Below are 27,853 nucleotides of genomic sequence, written 5' to 3'. Positions count from 1 at the left end.
ACTTTTCACTGACAAGAAAAAAATTCCCATCACTTGCATTCTTAAGACTACTATGGTGATGCAAAAACTAAGTTTCTAAGCTTATAACATGGAAGTGGAGAAATAGAGGATCTCCTTTATTCTTTTATTAAGCAAATAAAGTTCTCCAATATTAATCCGGGACTTTATTCATACAATAAAGGGGAAGTTCACCCTAGATAGAAGCCCACATTAAAAATGACCCAGCAGATTTTGGGTTGCCTGTAATAACTCAAGCCTCAAACTTCAGAAGAGAACAAGGGCCAGAGCATCTGATTAGCAGGTCTGTGAAATTCCTAAGTGTTCCGCAATAACAGTTTCCCACAAACTTAAGTTTTGTGAAATGCAAACTTCATACCTGAAACCACCTTAATTTAAACACAGTAGATACAAAAGGAGGACACTAGCAAAAAACTTGTCTGACCAATAATCAGTCTGAGACAGAATCAGAAACAAATTATGTACATACCAATTACATCATGGAGTGCTCACAACCTTGATACAGGTTAAATAGCTGCTTCTGGATTTACTTAAGATCCCAGAATAAAAGCATATGGAAAGTGAAAGTGATTTTTAGTTTCTGATAAAAATATTACAAACTTTTAGCTTTTATTGAAAATTAAATATATTAGCAAAAGCAAGATTTAAGAAATACTTTACAAATGATTTACATACAAGAAAGCCAGTATCAGACATATTCACAAATATGCAAACCTTAATTACAAAAAGTACCTATTGGCAGCATGATGCTAACCTTGCCACTGCACTGTGCTCTACTATTGATATGAATAAGGCATAGAACTCACATTTGCACCAACTTAAAAAGTTCAAATAAAACTTTAAGCTTTTAAACCCTGGATGCACAATCCCCAATACACACACACACGCACACACACTCTCTAAGATTTCTTCTAAGCTCTATAAACTAAGTGTGTGCTCTGGAAGAACAGCCAGCCTGAAAAGCCCAGTAGAAATACAACTGGTTCTAGCATTTAGTTTTCAGTTTCCTCTTTAACATGTACAGGCTTAGGTATGCAAACCATATTCACAGTTTAAGTATTTTTAGACCGATGTACCTTTTTTTTTTGCATTTGTTCCTTAAAATTGGCTCTCAGTTCAGCATACAGTTCATAGTATCACCTGTTTTGTGATGCATACATTTACAAGAGAACTTAAAAGTCTGTGCCATATTCATGGTCAAGGAAATTCAACAAAAGTAGTAATATCCAACAGTGACATTCAATACTATAATTCAAATATTTGTGCAAACAGCAAACAAACAGTTGTATGAGGCAAACATTTGCAAAACCTTTAATACCTTCTCAATGTTGTAAACTTGGACTGTCAGCCTTAATATCCTGCGCTTCCCACAGCTTTAAAAAGTCAGTGGCCAAAAAATCTCAAAAATGTTCTCTTCTATGTAGTGCAAATTGTAATGTAGATAATGTGAAAAACATATCTAGCTGGATTGACTTTGTGCAATCATCAGTGGTCTTCTCTCATAGTTGCAGAAAGTGTGCATTCAAAGAACCACGTGGTTCAGGAAGTCAGGAGAGTGGGGAGGAGAGAGAAAAAGCAGTTCCATTACACTTCTCAAACCAGTGCTAGATGTGCAAAGGCAGCAAAAATTCCAGCTGCTACTACAACCAGAACAGAGTAACTTTTCAGGAAGACCCAGGCGGTTAGTCATTTGGACTGGTCTCTAGAAAAATACGTGAGTATATGTTGGATTTTTATCAGACGGTCTTTTAAAGACATCATGGAGAGAACTGACAGCTGATATCTGGGGTCTACTGGGAGAACAGCCAGAAGCCACCAACACCAAGCAGGACCATTGGGCATTGCCTAAACATAAAAGATAAGTTTGTTACCCATTACCAAGATAGTACAGTTGACTTACATGAAGACACAAAAGGACAAAAGTCGTCAACGACAGGCTATTTTAAAGTTTTATACTAACTAGAAAATTCCAAATCAACGAGATCAGAAGGGTTCTGAAGGGATCTCTTCTGATCCCTTCCCAACTGGGAAGTCAAAGTACACTTAAATTGAGCTTGGTAAAGCAATTTTTTAAGGCAACAAAGGAAGCTCATAGCTTCCTTGGGAAAAGATGGCTATGTATAGGACAGTCATCTAATAACAAACCTCCCTGATAAAAACTAAATCCTTTACCTGTCATGCTATTCTTGAGGCTTGAATATTCTTGAAGCTTAACATTTTCATTACGATTGTCTTTGTTACATTTTAAGGATGACTCTACCACCTCTCAATTCCACTCTTTTCTCATTACCTTCTAGACAGAGCAGGACTACTTAATCAGTTTATTCTAAGTCGATGAAACACTGCATGTAACTTTTTCCTGTACTTTATTAAATTCTCTACACCAAGCCTTAGATGTCATGCCCAGAACTGGACATAATACTCCTCAGCAAAGGTCCTATCACTGCAGAGGAGGTTACCTGAAATGACTTGCAAAAATACTACTGATAGTAGTACACTACAGTATGACATTTCCTCCCTTTTATCTGTATCACACAGCTGACACATTTGTGTTCTGTTATAAATCTTGGGTACATAACCCACAGCATTGCTGTCCTGCTAGTTATCCTGGTTTTGCACACTTACTCCTCTTTCCTAGTATGTTGTTTTAAATCTGTTTTTCTTTTAATAAATTGTTCTGAAGTCACTTCTGAATTCACACACTGGCCTCCAGAAAGTCTACCGTCCTCCTAGATTGGTTAATATTGTCTCATAAAAGTATGTATCAGATGAGTAAGGGGCAGGGTCTTGTAAGATCCCACTTCATATATAATTCAACTTTGAAAGCCAAATTTTATGTATTTTTTAGTGTTACTTTGCTCTAGCCTCCCCTCTCTCAGGATCTCACCAATCTCCATTAATTGTTTATAGTAACAATTAAAATCGATTGCTGCAGCTAGTTTTTTAAGAAACATTTGTCAAAACCTAGCAGCTGCAGCAGTTTATGGCACTAGTTTAGAAAGAGGGAAAGCATTATCTGTGATTACCTCTTTGCCGAAGATTACTGCCTGCACATGTTACAGGAAAGAAAATACACTTTTTTTCCATTTGAATTCCAACAGCTTTACACAGATCAACAGTTTAATATGCTACTGGAAATTAGAAGTGTTCACTTTACCAGTTTTATCTTCATAGCAGCATATCATCCTTCTCTGCAAAAACTGTTTAACATTGACAGAATTGCCTTTTGTTACTTATGATAAGAGAAACAAGCCTTATTGCCTTTGAAGATGGGAAAAAAGTGGTTTTTTTTCTTTTAACAATTTTTATTTTTAGAAATGAGCACCTAGTAATTGTTACTAAATGATGTCTCACCTGTATATTTTCCTCCCTGTCAGGCATTGGCCCAAAGTGCTGAAGAATTTGAGTGCGAAATTTGTTTCTTAAATTTTGGAACCAACTGCATGCCTGATTGTAAACAAAATTGTGAAGTTCTCTCAATTTCTTTAGTTCTTCTTCATCAGCAACCTATAGGAGGAATGTTAGGAAAATATTAGATATAAAGAAACAATTAAGGTGTTTAAGCTAAAATCAAGAAACATTCCATTTCAACTATAGATACATTTCTTGCATTCTGCTAAACTTTGATTGCTAATGACTGAATAGTAAAGAAGTCCTGCGATATTTTTAAAAGTTACAGCTTCAAACTATTGTTCAAACAAACCCCACAGTATTTCTTTGTTGCTTTGTAATAATAAAAAAATCAAGCTAGTTTCCTTTTCTTCCACATGCTAGCACTGAATCTTCCAGTGGTCTAGGGACCTAAAAATTTGAAACGGAGCTCTTGAGAACAAATAAAGGAAAAATCTTGAGATATAATACCAGCAGGTATTTAGACATCATTCTGGGTACCTTAACATCTTCCAAATATTCAATGTCTGCAGTGCAATAACCATCTTTCATCCCTCTCCGTAAAACTCTAAATCTCTTTCCACCAACTGTATCAACAACAGATCGTCCATCAGGTAGAAAATGAACGTTCCTAATTTGCAGCATGCATCCATAATCTGCAAAACTAGAAAAGAGACCTTGTCAGTAATGCAATTACACACTTCTGAAGGGACACTTCTCATAATTAGAAAAAAAGACATAAGAGATGAGAAGCTTAGAATTAGGATGTAAACCTACCCATTTTGAGAATCACTTATACACATCCCAAACTGTTTAGTCCCAGTTTCCATACTTCTGCGAATCATTAGTCGGTATCTTGGCTCAAACACATGTAGAGGGCAAGGCACAGTAGGATATGCCATAGTGCAAACAAACATTGGAACATTCTTGGTCAAGCTTCAAGAGAACATCAAAAGAATTATGTGGCTTAAAAATCTAATCACCGAACTATGCCAAGACAATACTATTTTTCAGTATGTTTGCTATACTCAAGGTCATAAAGCACTCTTTTCAAAGTTTAATAATAAGCACAATGTGATAAATTTCATAAGCAATAAAAACTCATACTAAGAACAGTGACTGACTACCTACATACTGATTTGAATACATACTGGACAGTAAACCTCAGTTATCTAGTTAGTGATTATCTAGTCAGTGATGAAGAGCTTTGTTTTGGGGACAACGGTGTTAGTTATTTTTTAGTTTTAAATAGCTTTCCAACATTCGTATCTACAATATATGACACTATGTATCTGAAGAACCCTATTAGAGATAAACATCAAGATTACAAAAAAATCCCAATGACTTCTTTTCATCACATCTGTCTTTATACAATTAATGTCTGTCATGAATGGCTTTGAAAGAAATTCAAGTATCTGAGATTCTGCAGCCAACTCAAGAGAACAATTCCATTAACACCAGCAAAGCTGAAACTGAAGCTCCCTGACAGTGCGCACAGAAAGAGAAACAGAAGGGCAAATGTATTTCATAGAGGACTTAAGAGCCTCACATTGCTACTATCAAACTGTGATTTTTTTTTCCCCACAGTAGTTAAAAAAATTAAAATTAAGAAATACACATCTAAGACAAATTAACATGTCTTTATACTCCTTTATACTCCAGTATTCTCCTAGGAAAACTGGCTGCCTGTGGACTGGGTAGGTATACCCTTCTTTGGATAAAGAACTGGCTAGGGGGCCGTGCCCAGCAGGTAGTAGTTAATGGAGTCAAGTCCAGCTGGCAGCCTGTTACAAGTGGTGTCCCCCAGGGGTCGTTACTTGGGCCCACCTTGTTCAATATCTTTATTGATGACCTCGACGAGGGGATTGAGTGTACCCTCACTAAGTTTGCAGATGACACCAAGTTGGGTGGTGGTGTTGATCTGCCTGAGGGTAGGGAGGCCCTTCAGAGGGATCTGGATAGGCTGGATCGCTGGGCTGAGCTGAATGGGATGAGGTTCAACAAGGCCAAGTGTCCAGTCCTGCACTTTGGCCACAATAACCCCATGCAGCGCTATAGGCTCGGAGCTGAGTGGCTGGAGGACTGTGAAGAGGAAAGGGACCTGGGGGTGTTGGTTGATGCTCAGCTGAACATGAGCCGACAGTGTGCCCAGGTGGCCAAGAGGGCCAACGGCATCCTGGCCTGCATTAAAAACAGTGTGGCCAGCAGGAGCAGGGAGGTAATCATCCCCCTGTATTCAGCGCTGGTGAGGCCGCACCTCGAGTACTGTGTTCAGTTTTGGGCCCCTCACTACAAGAAAGACATTGAAGCCCTGGAACGTGTCCAGAGAAGGGCAACAAAGCTGGTGAGGGGTCTGGAGCACAAGTCTTATGAGGAGCGGCTGAGAGAGTTGGGATTGTTTAGTCTGGAGAAGAGGAGGCTCGGGGGAGATCTCATTGCACTCTATAGCTTCCTGAAGGCAGGTTGTGATGAGCAGGGGTTTGGCCTCTTCTCCCAGGCAACAAGCAGGACCCGAGGAAATGGCCACAAGTTGTACCAGAGGAGGTTTAGATCGGACGTGAGGAAAAACTTTTTCTTCCAAAGAGTGGTCAGGCACTGGAATGGCCTGCCCAGGGAGGTGGCAGAGTCGCCGTCCCTGGCAGTGTTCAAGAGGTGGCTTGATGAGGAGCTACAAGATACGGTTTAGTAGCTGTGGCAGCAATGGTAGTGGGAAGACAGCTGGACTAGATGATCTTATAGGTCCCATCCAACCATGTGATTCTATGATTCTATGATTCTTGCATCCATAATAATCACAAAAATGAGAAAACATTTCTAAAAAGGATTTCCGTACTAATCTCTCAAGCTTTCTAGATAAAAACCAGCAAGCTTACTTTGAGTGTTCAGCAGTTTCTTCAGCATGAATTCTTTTTCTCTCATACAATTCATCAGACAAGTATTTCATTATTAATTCCTCCAACAGTTCTGTGATGCTGTATTTTCTGCTTGCAAGGTACTGTAAGGAATTAAAAACAATACATTAACATTTCTTCTCATAATATATTAACAAAAGACTTGAGAAAATGCAGCTTTCATTTAAAACCATTATATATTAAATATGTCACAAATTAGATTTAAACCCATGAAAACTTACAGCTCTGAAGTTCTCGTTTCATTACTTAACACCTAACGTTACTCTTAATATCTGAAGATGAGATTCTCTACTTTAGTTCTTGGTCTCTGACAACTTGAGTGCCTAACTCAGTTTTTATTTCTATGCTTACCAAAGACAGAATTGATTTCCCAGGTTATACAGCCATACAAATAAGCAAAGTGTACCGAAATCGGAGAGGTTTTACCGAATAGTTACTGAAGTTTACAAACACTCAGGATTTAATTACACCAATAAAGTAGGTGGTCACAGAAACATAAAACATCTAAGACTCTGAGTCAAACCTAATCAACTTGTACAGACAAAGTTTGTCTCAAGTTTCTCCTTTCTATCAGCAATCCATAACCTAAATGAATCCAAGTTGTTGAGTTTAAGTGAAACAGCCTTTAAAATTATACAATATTTGTATTTGTGAGCTCTACAGAGGAACAGTACCTCTTTCAAACTCTCCTTACAGAGTGGACACTGAGGAGCATGGTCTAAACAGCGTTCCAAACAACCTTTGCAGAAAGTATGTCCACAAGGGGTTGTCACTGGCTCAAAGAACAGCCTGAAACAAAGTTATTATTAGTTAGATACCATGGCAAGTATGCATTTTGCTAAAAAACGAAACCAAAACAAAAAACAGTGATCGACCTCTTTAATTTTTAAGACTAGTTATACCATAATAAAGCAGTGAAAATTAATCCCATGCCTCCTTATTCTACTTTTTCTCCCCTACACTGCAGTTTATTTCCATTTACCACCACATCACTCATTTTTTTGTGTTTTCTGAGCAATATGGACACATTTCAACATTGTAAATATCTAAGCATTTATCCCAATGTACAAAGATTTTGGTCTCACTACATACAGATTCAGAATACACAAAATTAAGTGATTCTTTGAGGAGCTAAGTTGTTTTAATAGCGTATTACATACTAGTAACAACTATGGACAGTTTAGTATACACCATATGTTTTAAGGTATTTATTCTGAAAACCAAGATGATTCAATAAGAGCTTCCAGATACATCGGCTACGTTTAACTACACTAACATTCTGCAGTATCTAAATCATCTCCTAGACAAATAGGAGGTTCACAGGCAATACTTCTAAGCATTAGCCTTCCACAAATAATAAATCACAGTTTTATTGACTGAAGAAAACCTTAACATTTAATCACAAAACATCCTGCCCTTTTTGGATCACCAGGTAACAATGCCACGTTTAATTTAAAAGGTAGTTTGATTAAAATAATGCTGTACTATATACCACTATAGCAAGTGATACATTTAAATAAGTATTTAACTGCAGGGACAGAGGAAGGCTGAAAATTATTGACTGATATCAGAACTCATCACAACCTGTAAGTACCTCAGATTATATGCATAACAGATATGTGGCCAAGCATCTATAGCAGAAATACTGAATCAAGGAGGAAATCTTACCTCATACACAGAGAGCACTCAAAATCTGATACATCAAGCAAATCCTCTGGAATTGTTCCAACAGCCAGTGTAATGTCCCTTTTTGTACTTTCTAAGGAAAAGTAAAACAAAATACTCCTTCAAAGAAAGGTACAAGACAGTAAATACTTTAAATTTCAAAGTAGGTGACTGTTTACCTCCTTGCTTTTTGTGTTTGTTTCTTCCGTCTTCACATACAACTGTATCCTGTTCTGAGAAGGAAAGCTTTCGTTTCAACAAAGCACCTTTTTCTTGCCCAGAGAGAAGAGGTTCAGAAGACACTCTCTTTAAGCCATCTTCCCTGGTAAGGTCTTTTGTGGAGTTAAGAGCATGGGCAGATTGTGCACGATTTAAGTTTCCACTGACAGGCTCCAGTACCTCTGATCCTCCTAAACTCTAGAACAGTAAGATGAACTGAACTGTACTTGAAGAGTAACACAAATTAACTATATTAAGATGTTAACATGCAAAGATATATAAGTCAAATTGATACCCACAGTTAGTTAGTTATCTAGAGTTTGGTAAGTCAAGACAGTATTCAAATTCGTTTAACATTAAGAATTTGAAAATCTTCATCTGCTTCAAAGAGAAGAAAAACTGTATTTCTCTCTATTGGAAGTCACCAATATAAAATCTCAGTACCTTCTGATAAGTAGTTCACTTGCATGAGGAGTCTAATACTCCAAATGAAAATACATTATCCCCAAATCACAGTTCTTTTCTTCCAATTTAGCCAATTACAGAAAGTCAGCATTTAGGCTGGAAAGTATGATAAATAAAGATATCAGAACATCCAGTGTTTGCGTATCAGCCAGAGAAAGGTTATGCTATAGTTTGTTACCTGCTCAGGACAAAGCTGTAAGTTGCAGTAAGACCCAGTCACCTCAGAACCAAGTATAAAAGGTTTATTTTGAGTATGTGGTGAATTCCAAGCAGATTCCTTCAGACTCTCTCCTAACTTCTCTGGTGACAGCACATCACGCAATGTCTAGAAAACAAACAGCTAAAAGTTCATAACAATAATAAAGCTACGTCTAGGTCCTTTTTCTTAAAACTGCATACCAAAAGTAAGAATTCAATCTATATGAAGTTATTGTTATAAATAGAGCTTTATTTAAGCAGTAACTGAGAAAGAACAGTTGAGAACAAGCAGAAACCTACATACCTGTAAAAAGAAATTTATCTAGAAATCTTTTCTACTACAAGTAAGTAAGCTCTCCAAACAGAGTTAAGACATTATCAATTCATTATCATGCAGTTTTTTCAATGTAAATTTTTGTTATCAAAGAAAAACTATTGTGCTCTGGGCACAGAAGAGTTCAACACAGAATATTTAACTTGCCACCTGCTTTCTAGTTTTCTAGACTTTAATTAAGTAACTTCAAAAGCACATGTTCTTTGTAACATGTAATTAAAACTTGTCCATTAGGACCATCTCTTCAACACAGTATGACACATCTTGAAAGGAACTAGTCTTCTACCTGAAACTTCTCTGTATGCATTGAAGATTTTTAGATGCTCAAAGTCTACTACAATGGGAGCTTTATAAAGGAGCCAAATCAGAGACAGTAATCGAATTTCATAAATAAAATTACCCTTTCCACTTCTAGCTTGGCTGGAAGAAAGTCCTCATCAAGGGCTAAGCACTGTAGAAACAGTTGTAAGGCATCACCTACAAAGCCAGAGTCTTGCAGCACTTTTCCCTTCCGGAAGTAGACCTGAAAAACAAATACCATGAATGCATTTCTAGAGAGTATGTAGAACTGCAGCATTCATCTTACAGGCATTACAACAGAGGTAGAATTTGAACCCTCCATGACAAAAAGAATGTAACTCTTCAACAAACTTCAGCTCTGCACAGTGTGGATGATCTGTATGCCTTGTCCAACACACATCCCCTACAGTGTTTGAAAAGAGTCATGGGCTAGGCCTGGTGTCTGTCTCCTTCCAGTTAATTTGTTTTGGCCTACATGAAGCCTTAAAAACTGGACTAGATCTGAATTCACTAAAGGCATTAATTTCCCCTTTCTGTGAGCCTTTGGAGGGGAAGAACAGGGATCTGCAATGCAAATTATTACACAACCTTATACAACACTTTACAGGATACCCTTTTTGCCCTTTGTTTCATTAAAAGCCTTATGGTTCCAGCCTGCAAGAGAAGGTTAACTACAAAGAAAACAATCCACACAACCACGCATCCCTTACACATATCTTCATCTATGCTCTTAACACAAAAAAAAAAATGCACTTTTGGAATCGCTTCCTCCAACTGTATTTTATTCTTGAACACTAGAGAGCAGCTAGGAAAAATTTAAAAAAGAAAAAAAATCTCTTTTCTAAAAAAAAAGGGAGAAAAGACTACTGAATTCTGCTGAATCTACCTATAGCTAGATAACATCGGAACTAAGAAGTCCATCATCCAACTTATCTCAATTTTTAAAAGTTTCATTTGCAGTAATATAAATACAAGTTAGTTAAAAACAACAGTTATCTAACAAAAGTTAGATAAAACAACATCTAGTTGTATATGAGATTTTGGATAACGGGCCAGAAAATTGAATTTAAACCAAACAAAAAAAACCCACAACAGTGCAGTTTCTATGGAACGACTGCCAGTATTAACACTAGAGTCTGTTAAACAAGGCTGTCAGATGAATGCATGCATCATCTTTGATGGATTTGGGCAATTTCATTAAGATGTATCCTGAAGAAGGAAAGTATGCTAATCCTCCTCTTACAGATGGTTTACTTTCCTACAGAGATAAGAATTGTTAGAGGAATACACCAGACCAAGCTCAGTTAAGTGAAATTAGATTTCTTTCCAAACATATAGAAAAAAGTAGACAGTACTACCAATGCTGAGAGGTCAAAGTAGGATGCTCTCTGAATTTGCCGTAGCCATGGAACTGCTGAACACAGGAGAGACCAAGACAGCAGCAGCAATCTCCCCTTGTGTGGCAAGATCTTGCTGTGCCTGCTGTGCTTAGAGTTTAGACAGTGCTGTAATATGCAATATCTTACAGCTCTGAAGGCAAATTACTCCAGCTGCCTGCACTATTTGGAAAGCTCAGTACCCACTGAGTTTCTTTGGGCTTTTTCAAGAAAAACTTTTCAAGCTACAACAGTGAAGTGTCCTTCTCTTAATAAAAACTAACAAACAAACAAAGCAAACCCCAAATTCCAGCTGTTACAGGTTACATCACCATAAACCATCCCAACTCCAAGTATTGGAGTCAGTAGGAAAGGTCCCAGACACATACTTACACTCTTTAGCCAATACTATTGCAAAAGAAATTTATTGCTTGTGCTAAATATTTCACTTTTTGGTAGCATTTGGAAAAGAAAACTGTGTTGTCCTACTTATATAGCAAACTTTTACCAATAAAACTAAAAAACTATGAAAGAAATGTTGACTTAACATAGAGCCAAGAATTTTAGTCCTGACTGGCAACAGTGCTCACTCATCTCATGTGATACTCTCAAGGATCAGATAATGCTTAAAATGCTCTGACTGGGAAATACAATCAAAGTATAAACACTTCAGGGAAGCGCAGAGCTTTAAAAGGATTAACTTGTACATAGTGTAAGAAATTTTACAACTCAATTACATCAACCTACCAAACGTACAGGCCTCAGAAGTCTTGCTTTCAAACAAAGCTAGCTGCACAATTTCAGCCAGCTATCCAGTCAAATAACATTAAGCTGAAGTTAAGTCTGTAAATATTTAAAACTTCGCTTAAGAGAACACATAAAAGTGTTCTTATAAAGAAATAAAATAGCAAGTAACTACAGAGAGCACAGAAGTACTTCGTAATGCTTCCCAAAAAGTCAGTTCTACCGCACTTAACCCTTTGTCCAAAGACAACATCTCATGTTGTGATATGAAATAAAGATACTTGAAACTTTTAATGAAGGTTAAATTAATAGTTCCAAGTAGATTCATCAATCAACTCTAATCTGCCATATTCATCAATAGCTTGTCTCGTATAAATAACTATTTTAAGACACCCTTTAACATTTTGCATGTCTTACAAGACAACATTTAAGGTAGCTGACCTAGGTTCTTCACTTGATGCAAGTATTATTTAGAATTCATTAATTTTACAAATAAACACAGATTTGAAAAATGGAGAGTTCATATCAACTTACCTCTGGCCAATTTGGCATTTTAGAAATAACAAAATTTAGATCTTCTATGGCTGTTTTATATTCTTGGAGGCCAACATATGACTCAGCTCTGTAAATTCTTAGCATCAAGTCACTGGAATCTGAAAACAAAAATTAAGTACCATTTTTAATAATTCAGAAATTTGTAATTTTCAATTAGATATGTTTTCATAGTGGTATGTCATAACCACACTTTTTTTTATACCACAGTTTCAAAATTACTGGAGTACATTCTCCCCCACCCCCCACTGTTTGGGTAATAAAAGTGGCAGTAATTCCAGGCTCAGGTATTTCAAGCTAAAGATAAAATTTTGTACCCTCTAATATATCTTGCAGCAAGAAGAAAATATATTTTAAAAGATCTAACACTGAGACTGACAGAATAAAGTATTGCTCAGTACTGCTGTGACAACAAAAACTGAGGACTAAGTAGACTTTAGCTTTACAGCACACCCATTCAAAACCACAGAAATCTGGAAATTCATCGCACTTGTATGAAAAAGTCTAAGTATTACAAAGTCTGCTTTCAAATATTTGAGTTTTTCTTTGGACTGTCATTTCTTTTTATAATGTCCAAACCCTTCCAACTATGGCTGGAGATACAGATGCCACTTTCACAATGGTATCCATCTGGTAAATGCCAGAAGTAGGCTTTATCACCTTGTGGTCTGAAAAGAGATGGGCAATACCAGAAAGCCTTTACACCAGCTGGCAGCTCCATTGTAAGAAGTTGTACTAGTGGAACCTCTGCAATGGGAAAACATTAGTTTCTATCCAGTAAAGACAAGTTCTCTTGCCCAACATACAGCTTTTTGCACTTTTAGTAAAGCAACCTCAAAATGGGAAGCATACCCATCCCCATGCCACTAAACCCATGCTTTTTATAATGCCACTAACTGTAGTTGTTGCTTGGAAAAAATGCCAGTACATTGCTTTGTTCTTGATTTTTTTTTTTTAAATACACCTGTGTTCTTAATTGAATGAGAGAAACAAGTCAAACATTGGTCTACTGTAAACAATACTGAAATTAAATAGTTCTTCAAGTTTGTTTCAACAAGATTTTTCTTGGGAAGGCATAATTTCAATTTGATATTCTATCTCAATCTATTTGAAATGTCTGGTTTAAATTTTCATAATTTCCAACATTAGCTTGTTTTACATTTAAAAGCCAGACTGGTCAACAACATTCCAACATATTGCTCTGTAGATTCACAATGCTAAAAAAATAAAAACTGACAGAAGATTTCACAGCTGAAACTGAAGTATTGCCTTTCAAGTTGATAGTTTCCCTTCAAATACAAATATTGCCAAATCTGGCTGGTTTAGGTTTTTTATTTTATTTTCGACATAATAAAATGCTTGTATTAACACAAGTCTGAGAAATTGTCTAACTTAAACAGTTAATTCTGCAAGCTGAACAACTCTGAAGCCTGCTTTACTGTGGCTTTGTGCTTTGTGATTGTTACAGTGTAGTAAGGCAGGAGCTCAGGTCAAACTCTTCAGATCGTTTTTTTTCTGTTGTATTTGACTCCGGTGTCCAGCAGAGCTAATATCAAACAAAATTATTTTCTTCAGCGGTAGTAGTAAGTGCAGGTCTTTGTTCTCTGATAAGCTACCTACTCGCATATAATCAGAGGAAGCTCATCTTTTTCAGACTTTCAAGTGTAGAACATGACCTGAGGAACCTCCGAGCCTTCCTTTCGGGAGAGACAGCGAGGGGTAGTTTGAAGACAAAAATGTGAGATCAAGTCTACAGCAGCTGGACATTTTGTCCTATTTCTTTTTCAAAGAGAAAAGCATTGTTCCAATTGAACGAGTACAAAACAAAGGGCTAAACCAAGGAACTAGGACCCCAACTCTGCTGCTGAACCCACAGAAACACTGACAATGAATTATCAATACCTAAAACAAATTAGGTTTAAACATTTGCAAGACCAAAAGACCTCAACATCTATGCCCAATTTTGCAATCATAATTTAATTTCTAGGCTTTGTAATTGCGAAAGCATCGTTTTCCAATGTTTCTAAAGGAAGGATGCAAAACTATTTCAAATACTTAGACCAAAGACTAAACAGAGCAGAAACACAACTTGTGCTTGAATTTTCAATTTCAGTAACCTAATACATTGTAAATAAAGAAACCACTCACTCCTGGCAAACCCAAAGACAAATTATTTTAATAAAAAAGACACCAAGTACTTTCAGTGCAGAACTGTGCGTACCAACTATTATTGCATTAATAGGAAAGTATACAAAGGTGTATTGTATACATCCACTCATTATGAGTTCTGCTTTATTCTTTTTTTTTATACTGCTTCCAAAGCATCTGCTCCTGGCTACTGTCAGCATAAACATACTACTAAATGGGACTATCTCTGGTCTCATCCTGCATGCTTTTTACATGGTTCTTAAAAATACAGCAAATTCTTCAAAAACAAAAGACATGCACAGCACAACCACTATCCGGAAAAGCTTTAGGACACAGTATTTATTAATACAGTACTATAAGGTCACCCCGATGATCAAGGGTTGGAACACAACAACCCATGAGAAGAAGCTGAGAGAACTGGGCTTGTTTAGTGGGAAACAATTCCCAAAGGCCTTGGGAGAACCCAACAGCCTTCCAGAATCCAAGTGGAGACTACCTAGAAGACTGTTTACTGAAGTACATGGGGGAAAAACAAGAGACAATGGTTATAAACTGAAACAAGGAGAAAATTTTTCACTATGAGGATGATTAACCTTTGAGCAGGTTGCTCAGAGAGGCTGCGGAATCTTCGTCCTTGTGGGTTTTCATGACCCAGCTGGACAAAACCTTAAGCAAACTGCTCTGAACTCAATGTTTATTCTGCTTTGAACAGGAGATTAACTGGTCACAGACCTTCTGAGGCCCACTCCAGCAGGAAAGAGTCTATGATTCAGACCAACTCAAGCCTATTAGCTGTGTTTTTCAGGATACTCTATTAAAGACAAGCTGCACTCAGATTTTAATCCAATAGCCTTGCTTTAACCAAATCCTTTAATTTCAGCCCCTGCAAGGAACATATTTACTACATGAATGTTAACATTCCTCAGGTTTTTCAAAAGTCACTTTTACACCATGGCAAATATTTATCTTTCCAGTGTTTCAAGAAATGTAAGAAAGTTACAAAAAGATGCCATTTGAATAAACGTTTAGTGACAATGCTTTATTTAGGACATCAGATTTATGTTTAATGCATTTTTTTTAACTACCTGCATTAAAAAGAAACAAAGATGAACTAGCAGTGAGGAAACACTGAAAGGGAACATGAATGATTTTAAACATAAATACATTTCTTATGCTACATCTTTTCCACCTCTAGGTGTTTTCAAGAATTCATGTTCTGGAGGAAGATAGAAAGTATACCAGTGGCTATTAATTAGTTCTCTATTGGCCTGAAATCACCTTCAATTTATAGTTGTGAGCCCACAGCTCTAAACTGACATTTAATGTACATCGGCATTCTGATTCATGAAGTTCTTCAGTATCTTTATCAGAATACTTGGAATACCAATAGTTCTCAGGACTGGAGACACAGGAAATAGTTGCACGAAGGATCTTAAACTGAGCTTCTAGCATAGGTACTGAATTTGAATAATAAAATTGTGGATAAGCATCACAGCTGATAACTGTTCTCAAATCTTAAAGCTATTTCAAAGCCAAAATTTAAGATTTAGCTTCACAAAAAAAAAGGGAATTAAAATTACTTCCCCACAGATATCTACATGGTATTGCTAAATCCATAAAAGAAAAATTATAACTAGAGTCTGTAGAATTAATTTATCTTTTTCTCTTTCAAAATAATCTTGAAACATGAAACAGGACACCTGTAAACATCTGTGACTGATAATGGATTCATCAGTTTGTAACCTGAAGGCCACTGAGTTTTCACTCCATTTCTTTGTGACTTGTATGAATCAATGCTGTCGTTCAGAACACACAAAGAAAAAAGTCTGCTTCTTATAGGTCCAAGATTTAAAATAGATCAGCCACTTTCTCAGGTCACATCTATCCCATACCCTAACATTTTGGAAACACTCTAGCAAATAACACAGAATTGAAGGCCACAACTAAACCTCTTTAAATTAGGTTGCTAAAAGGTATATAAAATATATCTGAGATTTAATCCCACCTACACTGAAAACAGTTTATTCTGGAACTAGATCTAACATATCTCCCCAGAACAGATTGGAAGGATTAGACTTATGCAAGCTTTTGCTTTTTTCTCCACTGCAGACAACTGTACAAATGTAACACGCTTAATCTGTAAAAACACTAATTCCTAAGTTTCTGAACTGAAATAAAGTGGGACACATGAAAACGGAACCCCACAGGTCACCAGGTGTTAAAATCCATAGTCGAATAAAACTAACAGAGGAACCTGTAACTGGATCCATCTAGGTATATATCGATCACACGAATTTGACTCCCTCTACGAAGACCGAACTCCAAAAAACTGACGGCATCTCAAGCGCTGATGGTCGCGGACACACTGCTGGCCACCCAGAGAGGACAGCCTAAAGGCGCGCCTCTACCTCCCGCCCTTGCACCCTCTCTCAACAGTGCATTACAAAACTCCAACCACACCCACCTATGATGTCACTGCCATTACACAACCTGTCCCCCTCCATGCCTCTCTGCTTATGCAACGGGGCCCGGCCTGCTGGGAATTGTCTTGGTGACGCTCACGTCTGTGAAAATAGGTCTCCCTCAGGAAACAAGGTTAAACGCAGCAAGAGACTTTCTCTTGCCCGTGCACAGCGATTACTAAACGCGAAACAAAACAAAGCCCACAAACTCTCCTGTAAACAAGTCCCACTAAAGCATGCGAGGGAAAAATATAAAAGGGCAGGAAGAAGCCCACGTCGGACGCTCGCCCAGCGCCTCTGAAGCGCTCCCCGCTACCAGGCTGGGCGCTCAGCTCGGGTCCCAACAGCTACGCGTCCCATAACCGGTCCCTTCGGACTACGGGGAGCTTCCCTGAATCCCCTCGGCAAACTCGGGAAAACTTCGGGTGTTCTTTGCCGGTCCGTTCCGAGCACTGACGGCTTCAGCGGGAGGGAAAAGGGGCCGAAGGGCAGGAAGCAAACGCACACCCACCTACCCCGCCGCACTTCCAGTGCCGGCCGTGTTTTGCCACCCGCCCTTGTCCCGCCGGGAGTCCGGCGGCCGGACGGAAGAGCCGGCTCCCCACAAAAGCCTTACCTGCCCGGAGAGCCTGGCTGGCGGCGCCCAGAGCCTCTCGGAAGCGTCCCTGGGCCAGCAGCTCCTCCAGCCGGCTACCGGTCCTCGCCCTCTCGCACTCGCCCGGGAACCACTTCTCCGCCAGCTGGTTGAGGACGACGCTGGTCCGCAGCGGGGCGGCGGCCGTGCTGGTGCCCCCCGCCGGCAACAGCCAGTCCCGGCAGCGACGGCAGCGGGCCCGCAGCTCCCTCCGGAGACAGCGGCGGCAGTAGGTGTGCCCACACGGGACGGTGACCGGTTCTCCCAGGAACCTGCCGCAGCCGCAGCAACGCAGCGGTCCCTCGCCCTCCGCGGCGGCCCCGCGGCCCCGGCTCCAGCCCAGCCCCTGCCGCAGGCGGTAGTTCAGCACCAGGCAGTCCACCAGGGTCCCGAGGCGCTGAGGTCCGGCCAAGGGACCGAGGCACAACGGCGCCAGGGACGCGCCCACCACTTCCTTCAGGCGGTTCCCGGCCACCAGCCTCTCGCCCAGCCGCCGCGGCGGCAGTTCCCGCTCTCCATCCGCCTCGTCACCCGGGCTCCCGCTGCCGCCCGGCTCCGGCGACACCTCCGGGCCCAGGGCCACGGGAGAGAACGCCATCGGCTGCCCGGCTCCAGCAAGGGGAGGAGGGGGGTGTGGCGCTCCCGCTCCGGCCGCCGGGCTGGGCTGGGCTGGGCTGGGCTCGGCTCGGCGCACGGCGCTGAGGCACTGGCGGCGCGGGGAGGAGGAGGAAGCAAGGCACCCTCGGGGGGTGGGGGGTTGTCACGTGCACGGCCTGGGGCCACAGTCCCCCCCGCCCAGCGCTGCTGGCTGGCGCGCAGCCCCCTCCCTCCCTTTTCAAACCTCTCCGCCGCGCGCCCTCGCCCCGCCGGCTTACATAAAACGCGACGTCAGCTGACCGGCGGGCTGGCCGGCCATTGGCGGAGGGAGACGCCGTGGAGGGGCGGGGCAGGAGGAGCGCGAGGCACGGTTCGGTGGAAGGTTACAAAACAGCGCCTCACGCGCGAGCCGTCGCGGGGCGGGGCCGGCGCCGGGCGGCCGGGGAGTGAGTCAGGCGGGGGGAGGGGGGGGTGGGGCCGTGCGGGAGGGCCCGGCGGGCGGGCGCAGCCCCATTCAGAGCCCCCTCGGGGCCCGCCGGCCGCCCCGCAGCGGAACCCTGAGGGCAGCCTTCTCCCGCCTCGGGGCTGCGGGAGAGCGCGGCGGGGCCGGGGGGAAGAGGAGGAGGAGGGTGGTGGTGGTTTGCCGGGGAAGAGGGACCGGGCTGTAGGGAACGGCGCCGCTCTGAGGAGCGGCTGCTGTGGTGAGCGCGGCCGCGGGGCTCGGGCGCTGCTGGGGCGGGGTTGGCGGGTGGGAGGCGGGGAAGCAGCGGAGCGCGAAGGGACAGAGCCGGCGGGGCGGGGAGAGGGGTCCCCAGCCAGTCTGCGAGTGCAGCGGGGGGCGGGGAGGGGGGGTGTTTCTGTCGGTGTCCCGAAGGCTTCACCTGGCAGGTGATGCTCACACTCCTTTGCGGCCGCTTGGGCTGCCCCCTTCTGCGTCAAGTTTTGTAATGGAGGACACGGTAAAAGTTACAAGGTTAAGAAAAAGCTCTTTGTCCTCAGGGGTTTTGTATTTCCCCCTCCTTTCCGGGATGTTTCCCGCATGCCCGTGCGGTGGGCTCCGGTGCGTTCGTTGTCGAGACCCGCGGTGCCAGAGCGGCCGGCTGGTGCCGTAAACTTTGCTTTCCACGAGTGTGAAATAGCAAGTCGAGCGCTTTTGGGGAAGTACCTGATCTACTTTTTCTAAACTAAATAGCTGTCACAGCGCATTTTCATAGGGAAATGCTTAGGGTTTCCAGCTGTATGTCAGCCTCTTATGAAAGCTCAAAGTCTATTGCATAAGTGCTGTGTATTCACAATTGCTGGGATGTTGGTTTTTTTTCCCCCTTAACTTAGAAGCCTGTCGTAAATCCAGAAGTCTCAGATAAATATAGAATCATAGAATAGTTTGGGCTGAAAGGGACCTTTAAAGGTATAACAGTTCCTCTAAAACCTTCCAGGCAAGACTTACATATCAGGAAAATTAATTTATGGCCTTATGAAAAGAACACAGCTATATTTGTCCTCAGCTATATTTCACATATAAGAGGTTAGAAGATGATACTGAAGGCTGTTAAAAGGGCTATAGGCAAAGATGCCATGAGTGGAAATAACCAGAAGCATCTGGATTTAGATCCAGGTAATTTGCCTGAACTCAGCTACTCTAAACCACACCCTTTGTCTTTACAGTGGCTTTCAAGTTCCTAAACTCAAAGAAAAAAAGATGTTATGGTAGTTGGAATATGGAGGAGAACATATTTTAAACATTAAGAGATAGGAAAGATAGTCTCTTAGAGACTCCATTAAAAAAATGGAGTGAATTAGGAAGTGACAGTCTCAGGAAAGATCAAAGTAAAAGAGATGCCTGTAGTGTGAACTTACATGGTGGTGGGATGAGGTGGAATGCTTTGTGTTATTTTAAATGGTTATAATGGGTTATGAATTCTGTTTTAGACATGTGGCGTGTGAGTCAACCCTTCACAAAGTATTGGGGAGACAGCGAATTTGGACAGAAGTAAAACTCTGAAAGAAATACTGCGGGCCATCATTAGAGAGAGCAGTAGTTTATTATGCATTTCTAATTAGATTACTCATGGAAATGAAGAAGAAAAATAAAACAGGACAAAGTTCAAGGGCTTGTGGGACTTCCTTAAAAAGCTGGAGTTAGGATAGTAGGGTTGTCGTCTGCAGGAACGATTAAAAACAAGTAGAAATGAAAACCTATTTCTTTCCATCAGTGCCACTTCCAACGATTCCTGTAAAAGTTTGTATGTTAGCATTTATACTGATGATTCAAGCAATACTGTCAGGTACAATCAATTATTTTTCGGAATTCCCAATGTACAGGAGCAAAATACTCATGGCTTTGCCAGCCTTGGAACAGAAGAGTTGAGGTTTTTCGCATCACCTTTCACTTCAAAACAATTAAAAGCAGTGAAAGAAGGGAGTTGGGGTAGGATAGATTAATAGAATAGATGGGATAGGGAGCCTGACATTTTACCCTGCCCCACCAGTTGTAGAAAACTATTTCTAGTTAGTACTTTTCTTCAGAGCTAGTTCTTCCTGCTTGTAGTACTTGCTGTCACTGTAACCCCTCACCGTCTACTTGTGTTTGTGATACATGGGGTTCTCTATATTCGTAGTCACCCTTATGGTCTTAGGTTTCTCTTGGAAACTTAGGACTTCTGAGCATTAAGAAAAAAAAATATCTAGGTTCAGATAGACAAAAGTTTTATTTTTGCTTAAATTTGTTCCATGTGGTTGTAGAAAGTTGTTGAAGTTGATTAGATTAAAGATACAGACTTCAACTTTGTTCTTAAATACATGTCAGCAGTATGCTGCAAGAATAGAGGGAATCCTCTGGATGTAAATTCATTTTGCAGCCTGGCATACTGTGGCTGAGTTCAAGAAGAGTATAAAGAAGTTAATAGAAAAAAATCTATTATGTAAAAATAATCACTTTTGTGTCAGGAAATTCCCGAGACACAGATCTCTGGAATCTGGGAGATTATTTGGGGAGAAATCTGACTGTATATTCACCTCATCCTTATTCTGTAGATGTTTGTTTTTGATCACTGTTGGAAACAGAGTACTGGGCCTAGTTGGACCTTGGTATTACCCAGTGTGGTCGTTCTTTAAGCTACAGCTGATTTTTCAAGCTTTGGTTTTGGTGCATTATTTCACCTTTGGCATATTTAACTAAGCAAGAAAAAAACCCTTTATTTTCGAATCTTTCACTGTGTTACCATCAGGATGTGATAGTTATGTAAGAGAGGAAAAAAAAAGACATGCAACTTTTTTACTAGATTAGATAACGCACATAGCTCCACCACCACTCCATTAAAAATAGTGCATACACAAAAATCCTTTATTTTTTTTTTTCTTCTTGTAGGGTCAGATAAATGATACTTTAAAACAAAACACAGCCATTTCATTGCACAATTCACGTGAGCCATTCTAAGGAAGACTTCAGGGATTGTCCTTTCCCTTCCTGCTGCAGAGCAGTATTTTACAACTGCTTATGTGAGTCTTAGTTGTCCTTGATCAGAAAGGTACCTACAAAGTATTATGCCTTCAGTACAGTGAAGTAGAAGTACCTGCTTTTCCCATGCTTTTTAAGCTGTTGATTGAATATCTCTGTAAGCAATTCCTTGTACAAGTAGTGTGTGCGACCCAATTAAACCTGAGATGGCAATAAAATAGTTTTAATTTGTATTTGACCCCACTTTAGGTAAATTATATAAAATTATTCTGATTTAAGAGCTTCAGAAATCAACAGCAGTATAAACAAAAAGAAGGAAAACCAACCCAAGCTAAGGGAACAGGCAGCAAACCTAAAAATTAATACCTGTGTGCTGGAAATCTGCAGCCGAGTCCCATTTTTACAGTCTCTCTTGGCATATATCCCAAGAAAAAGTAGTTAACCCAAAGAAGGTAGTTATATTCTAAGATAAATGTGGCTTTTCTGGCTGTTTTCCATCTAGTTCTCTGAAGGTAGCTAGCTAGCTATCCAGCTGTTGTAACTTTCTGCCAAGATACGTGTAGCAAAGGCAAAATAAAATTAATTGGAGAAAGATTAGATTAGGCAAATAAGTCATACTCTTAAAAAAAACCCCAAACCATAATGTTCCTGAGAACAGATTGTTCTCCCAAGAAACTATTAACACTTTTTCTTCTAGAAAAAAACAAATATACTTAAAAAAGAAATCTCAAACCATATTAAAAAAAGAAAACCCAAACAATTATTGAATGGCTTTTGAAGACCTTAGCTGATGATGTTTGAGTCTCTTCAGCCCTGGCTAAGAAATAAGGAATGCTCAGAACCAACTTAGATTTGTTTTATTTCAGTTTGGTTTTTGTTGCTTAGTAGACCTTTGGGGCTTCAGTGAGATAGTTCTGGCAGGCATACTTCTAAGTGGAAAAATGCTCAGCATCACTGCAGGAAAACAAGCACTAACCTTTGTCTGTGCAACACTGTGTTGGGCAGAAGTTGTCTGTGAGTAAATTTTTTTTAGGTATGAGAGTCCACAAAGCTGCATTTGTAGCTTGATCTGCAGATGTTAAGTGAGCTGAAGAGGGCTAGACTGCTGCCAGTATCTCTGGCATTTCTGTATGTTTCTGTTCAGTATGGGTTTTCCAAGGGATCTTGATTCCCTTTGAGAAAATCTGAGCTGTGGGTTCTCAGTACTTCTGAAATAAGGCCCTTAGTAAACTATTTAATTACATTTAGTAATTAATTATACTAGTGAGTATAAAAAAAAAACTACACATAGGATAAACAGTTAATTACCTGTTAGAAATATAAGGATCTCATTAAAAATAAAAAAAGGAGGGAAAACATAATAGGATCTAAAATACTTAATCAAGCAGAGTAAAGACAGGGAGAGAGAGTGTTTATTGGCGAGATGGAATAAAGGACTTAAGTACGTAAAGCAGGTTTTAGGGAGAATTCAAGTGCCTAATTCCAAAAATGCGATCTGAGAAATCTCACACAGCTGATGCCTAAAATCAGAAGGCTCTTCCTTGCTTTTAATTTATGTCTCAGGAGTGTCTAGGATTTTGCTTCTGTGCAGATTCAGTGTTCAGCACCTATTTCACATTCAGCCATTTACAATCATCAGCTTAGGTATGCAAGGGCTCTGTTTTGTCAGTATTCTCAGGCCACACCAGGCACACATCTGTATTCAGAGATTCTTAGTTTGGTGTAGCTGCTTACTTTTAACATGAAGGATGGGGAGACTGAATAGCCTTTTATTTAACAACCAATCTGTTAGATTACTGATATAAGAGTTGAAAGATTCAGTTTGGTTCTGTCTGAGGGTGTTCAAACCCATCTCCTCCCTCCGAGTAATCTATCGTAAAAGAGTGACTGCATGAATTTAAGTTGTCTTGAGAGCATGAATTAGGGATGAGGATGTGTCACTCCCAGCTAAATGTCCTGTTCCTTGGGATAAATCTCACACATTGTTTCTATTCTTACAGACTACAGAATTCTTTGATTCATAGTGGCACAACTGTAACAGGAACTGAGCAGAGTCGTCTTTGTTTTCAGTAGCCCTGTCTCTTGCTGGGTAGGATCACTTTTCTGCCGTTTATTGACTTGAATCTTTTTTTGTGTAATGGGGATGCACAGCAACAATAGGTTGCTATATGGGAGGCATTGGTTTTCTCGCTTCCTTCTGTTATCCTGGCTGTGATTTAATAGAATATGCAAGCCCTGCTCCATTTTTTTTCGTTTTTAATAGAATGGTAAATGGGTCTGACAGTTAAGAGAGGACTCTAGGCTGTGAGTTGTAAGCACACTGAGGTGTTGGTATCTTAGCCTGAGTTAAATTTCGATAACACTGCTGCATTTCTTGCAGGCTAGCATTAGACAACCGTGATGCCTCAGGACAGTACCAAACTTCATCGTACATACTGTGTAACATACCGGGGTGTTTCATGTGGAGTTCTATTCATTATTGGAAAGGAAAAACAGAAAACTGAAAAACAGTTTGCAATCATGTAATTTTAAAGTATCTAGTTAACTCCTTCCTTTATTTGCACCAGGACTGAATGTATCCCCTTCTAAAATGCTACGTAGTTGTCACACTTAATATTAGCATGTTTGGATATATATGGATATATTTGTATGGCTATTAATATCAACTGCCGTTAATGAGCGGGATTCCCTAAATTTAACCATTACACTTTGGCATTGTGGAAATATATTGACTATCCTGGAAACACCAATGAGTGGAGTCACTCATTTCCCTGTTCTATGTTCATTGTATTTTTCCTTTTCCCGGACTTGATGATATGTGGTTGTACATTCCAAAAGATAGCTGAATATTTCTGTATGTGCAGGACAACAAACTTAAAAATGCAATCAAGAAGGCTTGATTTTAAATTTCTCCATTTTAAGAAAAGTAATTTAGCTCCAGATATGACATAAGGCATATTTGTCTTTTCTTTAGGAAGAGAATCCTTGGACTGATTGGACTCCTCCTTCCTTCTGCCATTGCTGCCTGGTAGGAGAGTTGCATATAATCAACAGATTTATATAAACTGGCTTAATATTCAGTGGAATATTTTCTGATATTAGTATATGTTGTAATTATTCAAATAGTAATGCTCTTACAGCTTGAAATACTAGATTTAAAGAGATACAGGGCTCTGAATAATCATTTATTCTTGAAGTTAAAACTCTTAGTGCAGGACTGCAACTGAATAATGAACAAAAAGCAGAATAATGGCTAAGGAAGTACTAAAAAGACTTTCAACAAAGCAGGATTTTTAAAATAAAAATAACTTACAAAGTGCAAAAAGCAAATAAGTGAGCATTTTTTTCAGTTTATCAGGATGCTTTCCTTCAGCTGAAAGTTGTTAGCTAATAGTTATGTTGCATATACTAAAATTTGTTTTCTAGGTGTTAGTGGATTCACATTAAAGAAAAAGTACAAGCTGGTTATTTTTGAATGTATAGCAAAAGTAAAAGATAATGATTGGGATGTGTGTTCTGTCTTATAATTAGATATTTAAAGAAAAAATTATTTTGATATCTATTTATATATTCACTAATTATTTTCTAACATGTTCCCTGATATATATATATATATATATATATTCTCTAATATATCCCTTGCTATCAAGTTGGATGTTTTGCATCTACTTATGATCATACTCTGAGATAAATTATATTGAAATATATTTTGTTTTGAATGTATTTTGCCAAATAGGAGAGTTCTCTTTTAATTTCTAATAATTATTGTTGTTTATTTTTATACAATTAAAAAAGGAGGAAAAATTAGAGTAATTACATAATATTTGCCTGTATTGTTTAACCGAATTGTAAACCAAGGGGAAAAAGAAGTAAAAAAGCTTATTCTTCTTGACATCTAGCATCTTGAGAAAAAACTTTTATTTTCTGGGTAGTCAATAATAAACGTGGAATTAAATTCAGATTTTCAGTCAGTTGAAATAAATTTTAAGAAACACATGTAGAAATCAGAAAATACTTTGCAGCCTACTTGTAGTGGTAAGTGAGGGGAAACAAGAATACTTGTTTACTACTGGGCTGGATTTGAGGCTGAAATGGGGTATAATACTATTAATGACCGTGATTGTCAAGTACCTTCGCCTACAGCTGGACAGTGTGCATCAGTGCTGCTAGCACTAGATAAATCACTGAGTTTCCAGGTAGTTAATGATAAAGTTAGTCTTTAAAAAATCAAAAGGAGTTGATATAGGTACAAAATTTGGATTTACTTGTTCTTCTTAGATTAACTTTTTAGGATCAGAGAAGCAACTCCTCCTTATCTTAGATATTTCTCATTCATAGAGTTCTATAGAGTTTGCACGTATGTCTGCTTTTTCCTTATCTAATGAGCATCCTTCATTCAGAGGTTTTAAAGTGCTGAGCAACTATTTCCTGTGGATGAGAACAGACAATACATGAATTTTCTTCAAAGACTATGAATAGTACTCTTTACTAAATATAGTGTTATGTGAAGAAAATTTGAGCTGGACGAAAAATGATTACTTTAAATTTAATTAAAGTGTCAGAAAACATTTATTTAATTAATGGCCTAATTGGCAATAATTTATCTCTTAGCAACAAGATTAATATTACAGTTTATTCTGACAATTCAATATCCCCTTTCTACTTTTTGTGTACCTGTTTAATATTACTTATATCTTATTTGCTTCTTGAACATTAGTAGCATTACGCAGCATGTTGTGCACTATAGGCTGGACAATCACAGCTACATTTTTTCAGCCTTTCCTGCAAGCATAGTGGAGGAAATGTACGCCTTTATATCACTTCTGCCAAAGATAGCAGATGACAAGATTGAATTTAGAGACCGTTACTTTTTTCAACAGAGCACGGGATCATTCAGGAGAGAAGTGAGCATGCAAATTCTTCATTTCAGCATGACTGTGTAAAGAACATTTAGTGTTTCAGTCTTTCTTCTACCTATCTTGCTCCTTCACTGTATTTATAAATAAATGAGTATCTGATCTTTGTCTGTTCTCCACAAATCATAGAATCATAGAATCGTAGAATAGTTAGGGTTGGAAGGGATCTTTAAAGGTCACCTAGTCCAACCCCCCTGCAAGGAGCAGGGACATCTTCGACCAGATCAGGTTGCTCAGAGCCCCATCCAACCTGGCCTTGAACGTTTCCAGGGATGGGACATCTACCACCTCTCTGAGCCACTTGTGCCAGTGTTTGACCACCCTCATTGTCAAAAATTTCTTGCTTATATCTAATTCAAATCTACCCTCTTTCAGTTTAAAACCATTATCTCTTGTCCTATTGCGACAGGCCCTACTAAAAATTCTGACTCTGTCTTTCTTAAGTACTGAAAGGCTGCAGTAAGGTCTTCCCAGAGCCTTCTCTTCTCCAGGCTGAACAGCCCCAACTCTCTCAGCCTTTCTTCATAGGAGAGGGGTTCCATCACTCTCATCGTTTTCGTGGCCCTCCTCTGGATCTGCTCCAACTGGTCCATGTCCTTCTTACGTTGGAGGTTCCAGAGCTGGACGCAGTGCTCCAGGTGGGGTCTCACGAGAGTGGAACAGAGGCACAGAATCACCTCCCTCAACCTTCTTGTGATGCAGCCCGGGATATGATTGGCATTCTGGGTTGAGAGCGCATATTGTCGGCTCATGTCCAGCTTTTCATCCACCAGGATCCCCAAGCCCTTCTCTGCAGGGCTGCTCTGAATCCTGAATCCTCTGAATCCCCAGCCTGTACTGATACCAGGGGTTGCCCTGACCCACGTGCAGGATCTTGCACTTGGCCTTGTTGAACCTCATGAGATTCACATGTACCTGCTTTTTGAGCTTGTCCAGGTCTCTCTGGATGGCATCACATCCCTCAGGTGTGTCAACTGCACCACTTAAGCTTGGTGTCATCTGGAAACTTGCTGAGGGTGCACTTGATCCCACTGTCTGTGTCACTGATGAGGATATGAAACAGTACTGGTCCCAATACGGACTCCTGAGGGATTCAACTTGTTACAAATCTCCATCAGAACACTGAGCCATTGTATGACCTATGTAGAGAGAAAAGAACATCTCATTTCATTTCATTTCTGTTCCTGAAAAAGCAGAGTAAAACTTCTTCTTTTTTTTTTTTTTTTTTTTTTTTTTTTTTCCCCTCCAACATATTTTGGACATAATTTGTCCATGCAGCAGTACAAAGTTTCAGTCATATGAGTCTAGGCTGGTGGCACTTTCTCACAGGTGGCTCTGTGGTTAAGTAGCTCATCCCAAATGGATTCTGTCTGTCTTGTGTTCTATTCTAGTCATACTGTGTATAAGCATTACATTTTAGGGATCTTTTTAAGTTATTTGTGTCCCTCAACTCCTGATTGTCCAGG

At 39.7% G+C, this 27,853-nt stretch overlaps 2 protein-coding genes and 1 long non-coding RNA gene across 5 annotated transcripts in view; 2 read left to right on the top strand and 1 right to left on the bottom strand.

The window, feature by feature from the left end:
- PAICS (phosphoribosylaminoimidazole carboxylase and phosphoribosylaminoimidazolesuccinocarboxamide synthase) overlaps positions 1 to 3,498 on the top strand; it is a 51,177-nt gene extending 47,679 nt beyond the window's left edge. For both annotated transcript variants that reach the window (XM_086746074.1, XM_086746076.1), the window contains one exon: positions 3,396 to 3,498. In XM_086746074.1, the coding sequence (XP_086602200.1) occupies positions 3,396 to 3,444 (49 nt within the window). In that variant the 3' untranslated portion in view covers positions 3,445 to 3,498. The remainder of the gene's footprint in view (positions 1 to 3,395) is intronic.
- On the bottom strand, positions 104 to 18,199 carry LONRF1 (LON peptidase N-terminal domain and ring finger 1). 2 transcript variants are annotated; one of them, XM_086746078.1, is made up of 12 exons: positions 17,400 to 18,193; positions 12,156 to 12,274; positions 9,602 to 9,724; positions 8,848 to 8,994; positions 8,165 to 8,402; positions 7,989 to 8,079; positions 6,995 to 7,109; positions 6,282 to 6,403; positions 4,186 to 4,344; positions 3,910 to 4,072; positions 3,373 to 3,525; positions 104 to 1,863 (listed from the first exon to the last, which is right to left on the bottom strand). In XM_086746078.1, the coding sequence occupies exons 1-12, from the start codon at positions 18,013 to 18,015 to the stop codon at positions 1,705 to 1,707; spliced, it is 2,205 nt and encodes a 734-aa protein (XP_086602204.1). In that variant the 5' UTR covers positions 18,016 to 18,193; the 3' UTR covers positions 104 to 1,704. The 2 variants fall into 2 exon arrangements, with proteins under 2 accessions (XP_086602204.1, XP_086602205.1); XM_086746079.1 differs by lacking the exon at positions 4,186 to 4,344 and having other exon boundaries at positions 17,400 to 18,199.
- A 6,245-nt stretch (positions 18,200 to 24,444) lies between these two features.
- The window catches only part of LOC147600989 (uncharacterized), an 85,617-nt gene continuing 82,208 nt past the window's right edge, over positions 24,445 to 27,853 (top strand). Inside the window, exon 1 of the long non-coding RNA XR_015258438.1 lies at positions 24,445 to 24,499. This is a non-coding gene — a long non-coding RNA (uncharacterized LOC147600989). The remainder of the gene's footprint in view (positions 24,500 to 27,853) is intronic.

Source organism: Chlamydotis macqueenii, chromosome 4 (genome assembly GCF_036417535.1).
Source record: "Chlamydotis macqueenii isolate bChlMac1 chromosome 4, bChlMac1.mat, whole genome shotgun sequence".
NCBI lineage: Eukaryota > Metazoa > Chordata > Aves > Otidiformes > Otididae > Chlamydotis > Chlamydotis macqueenii.
The sequence above is the reverse complement of the archived record's forward strand: the minus strand, read 5'-3'. Positions and strand labels throughout refer to the sequence as shown.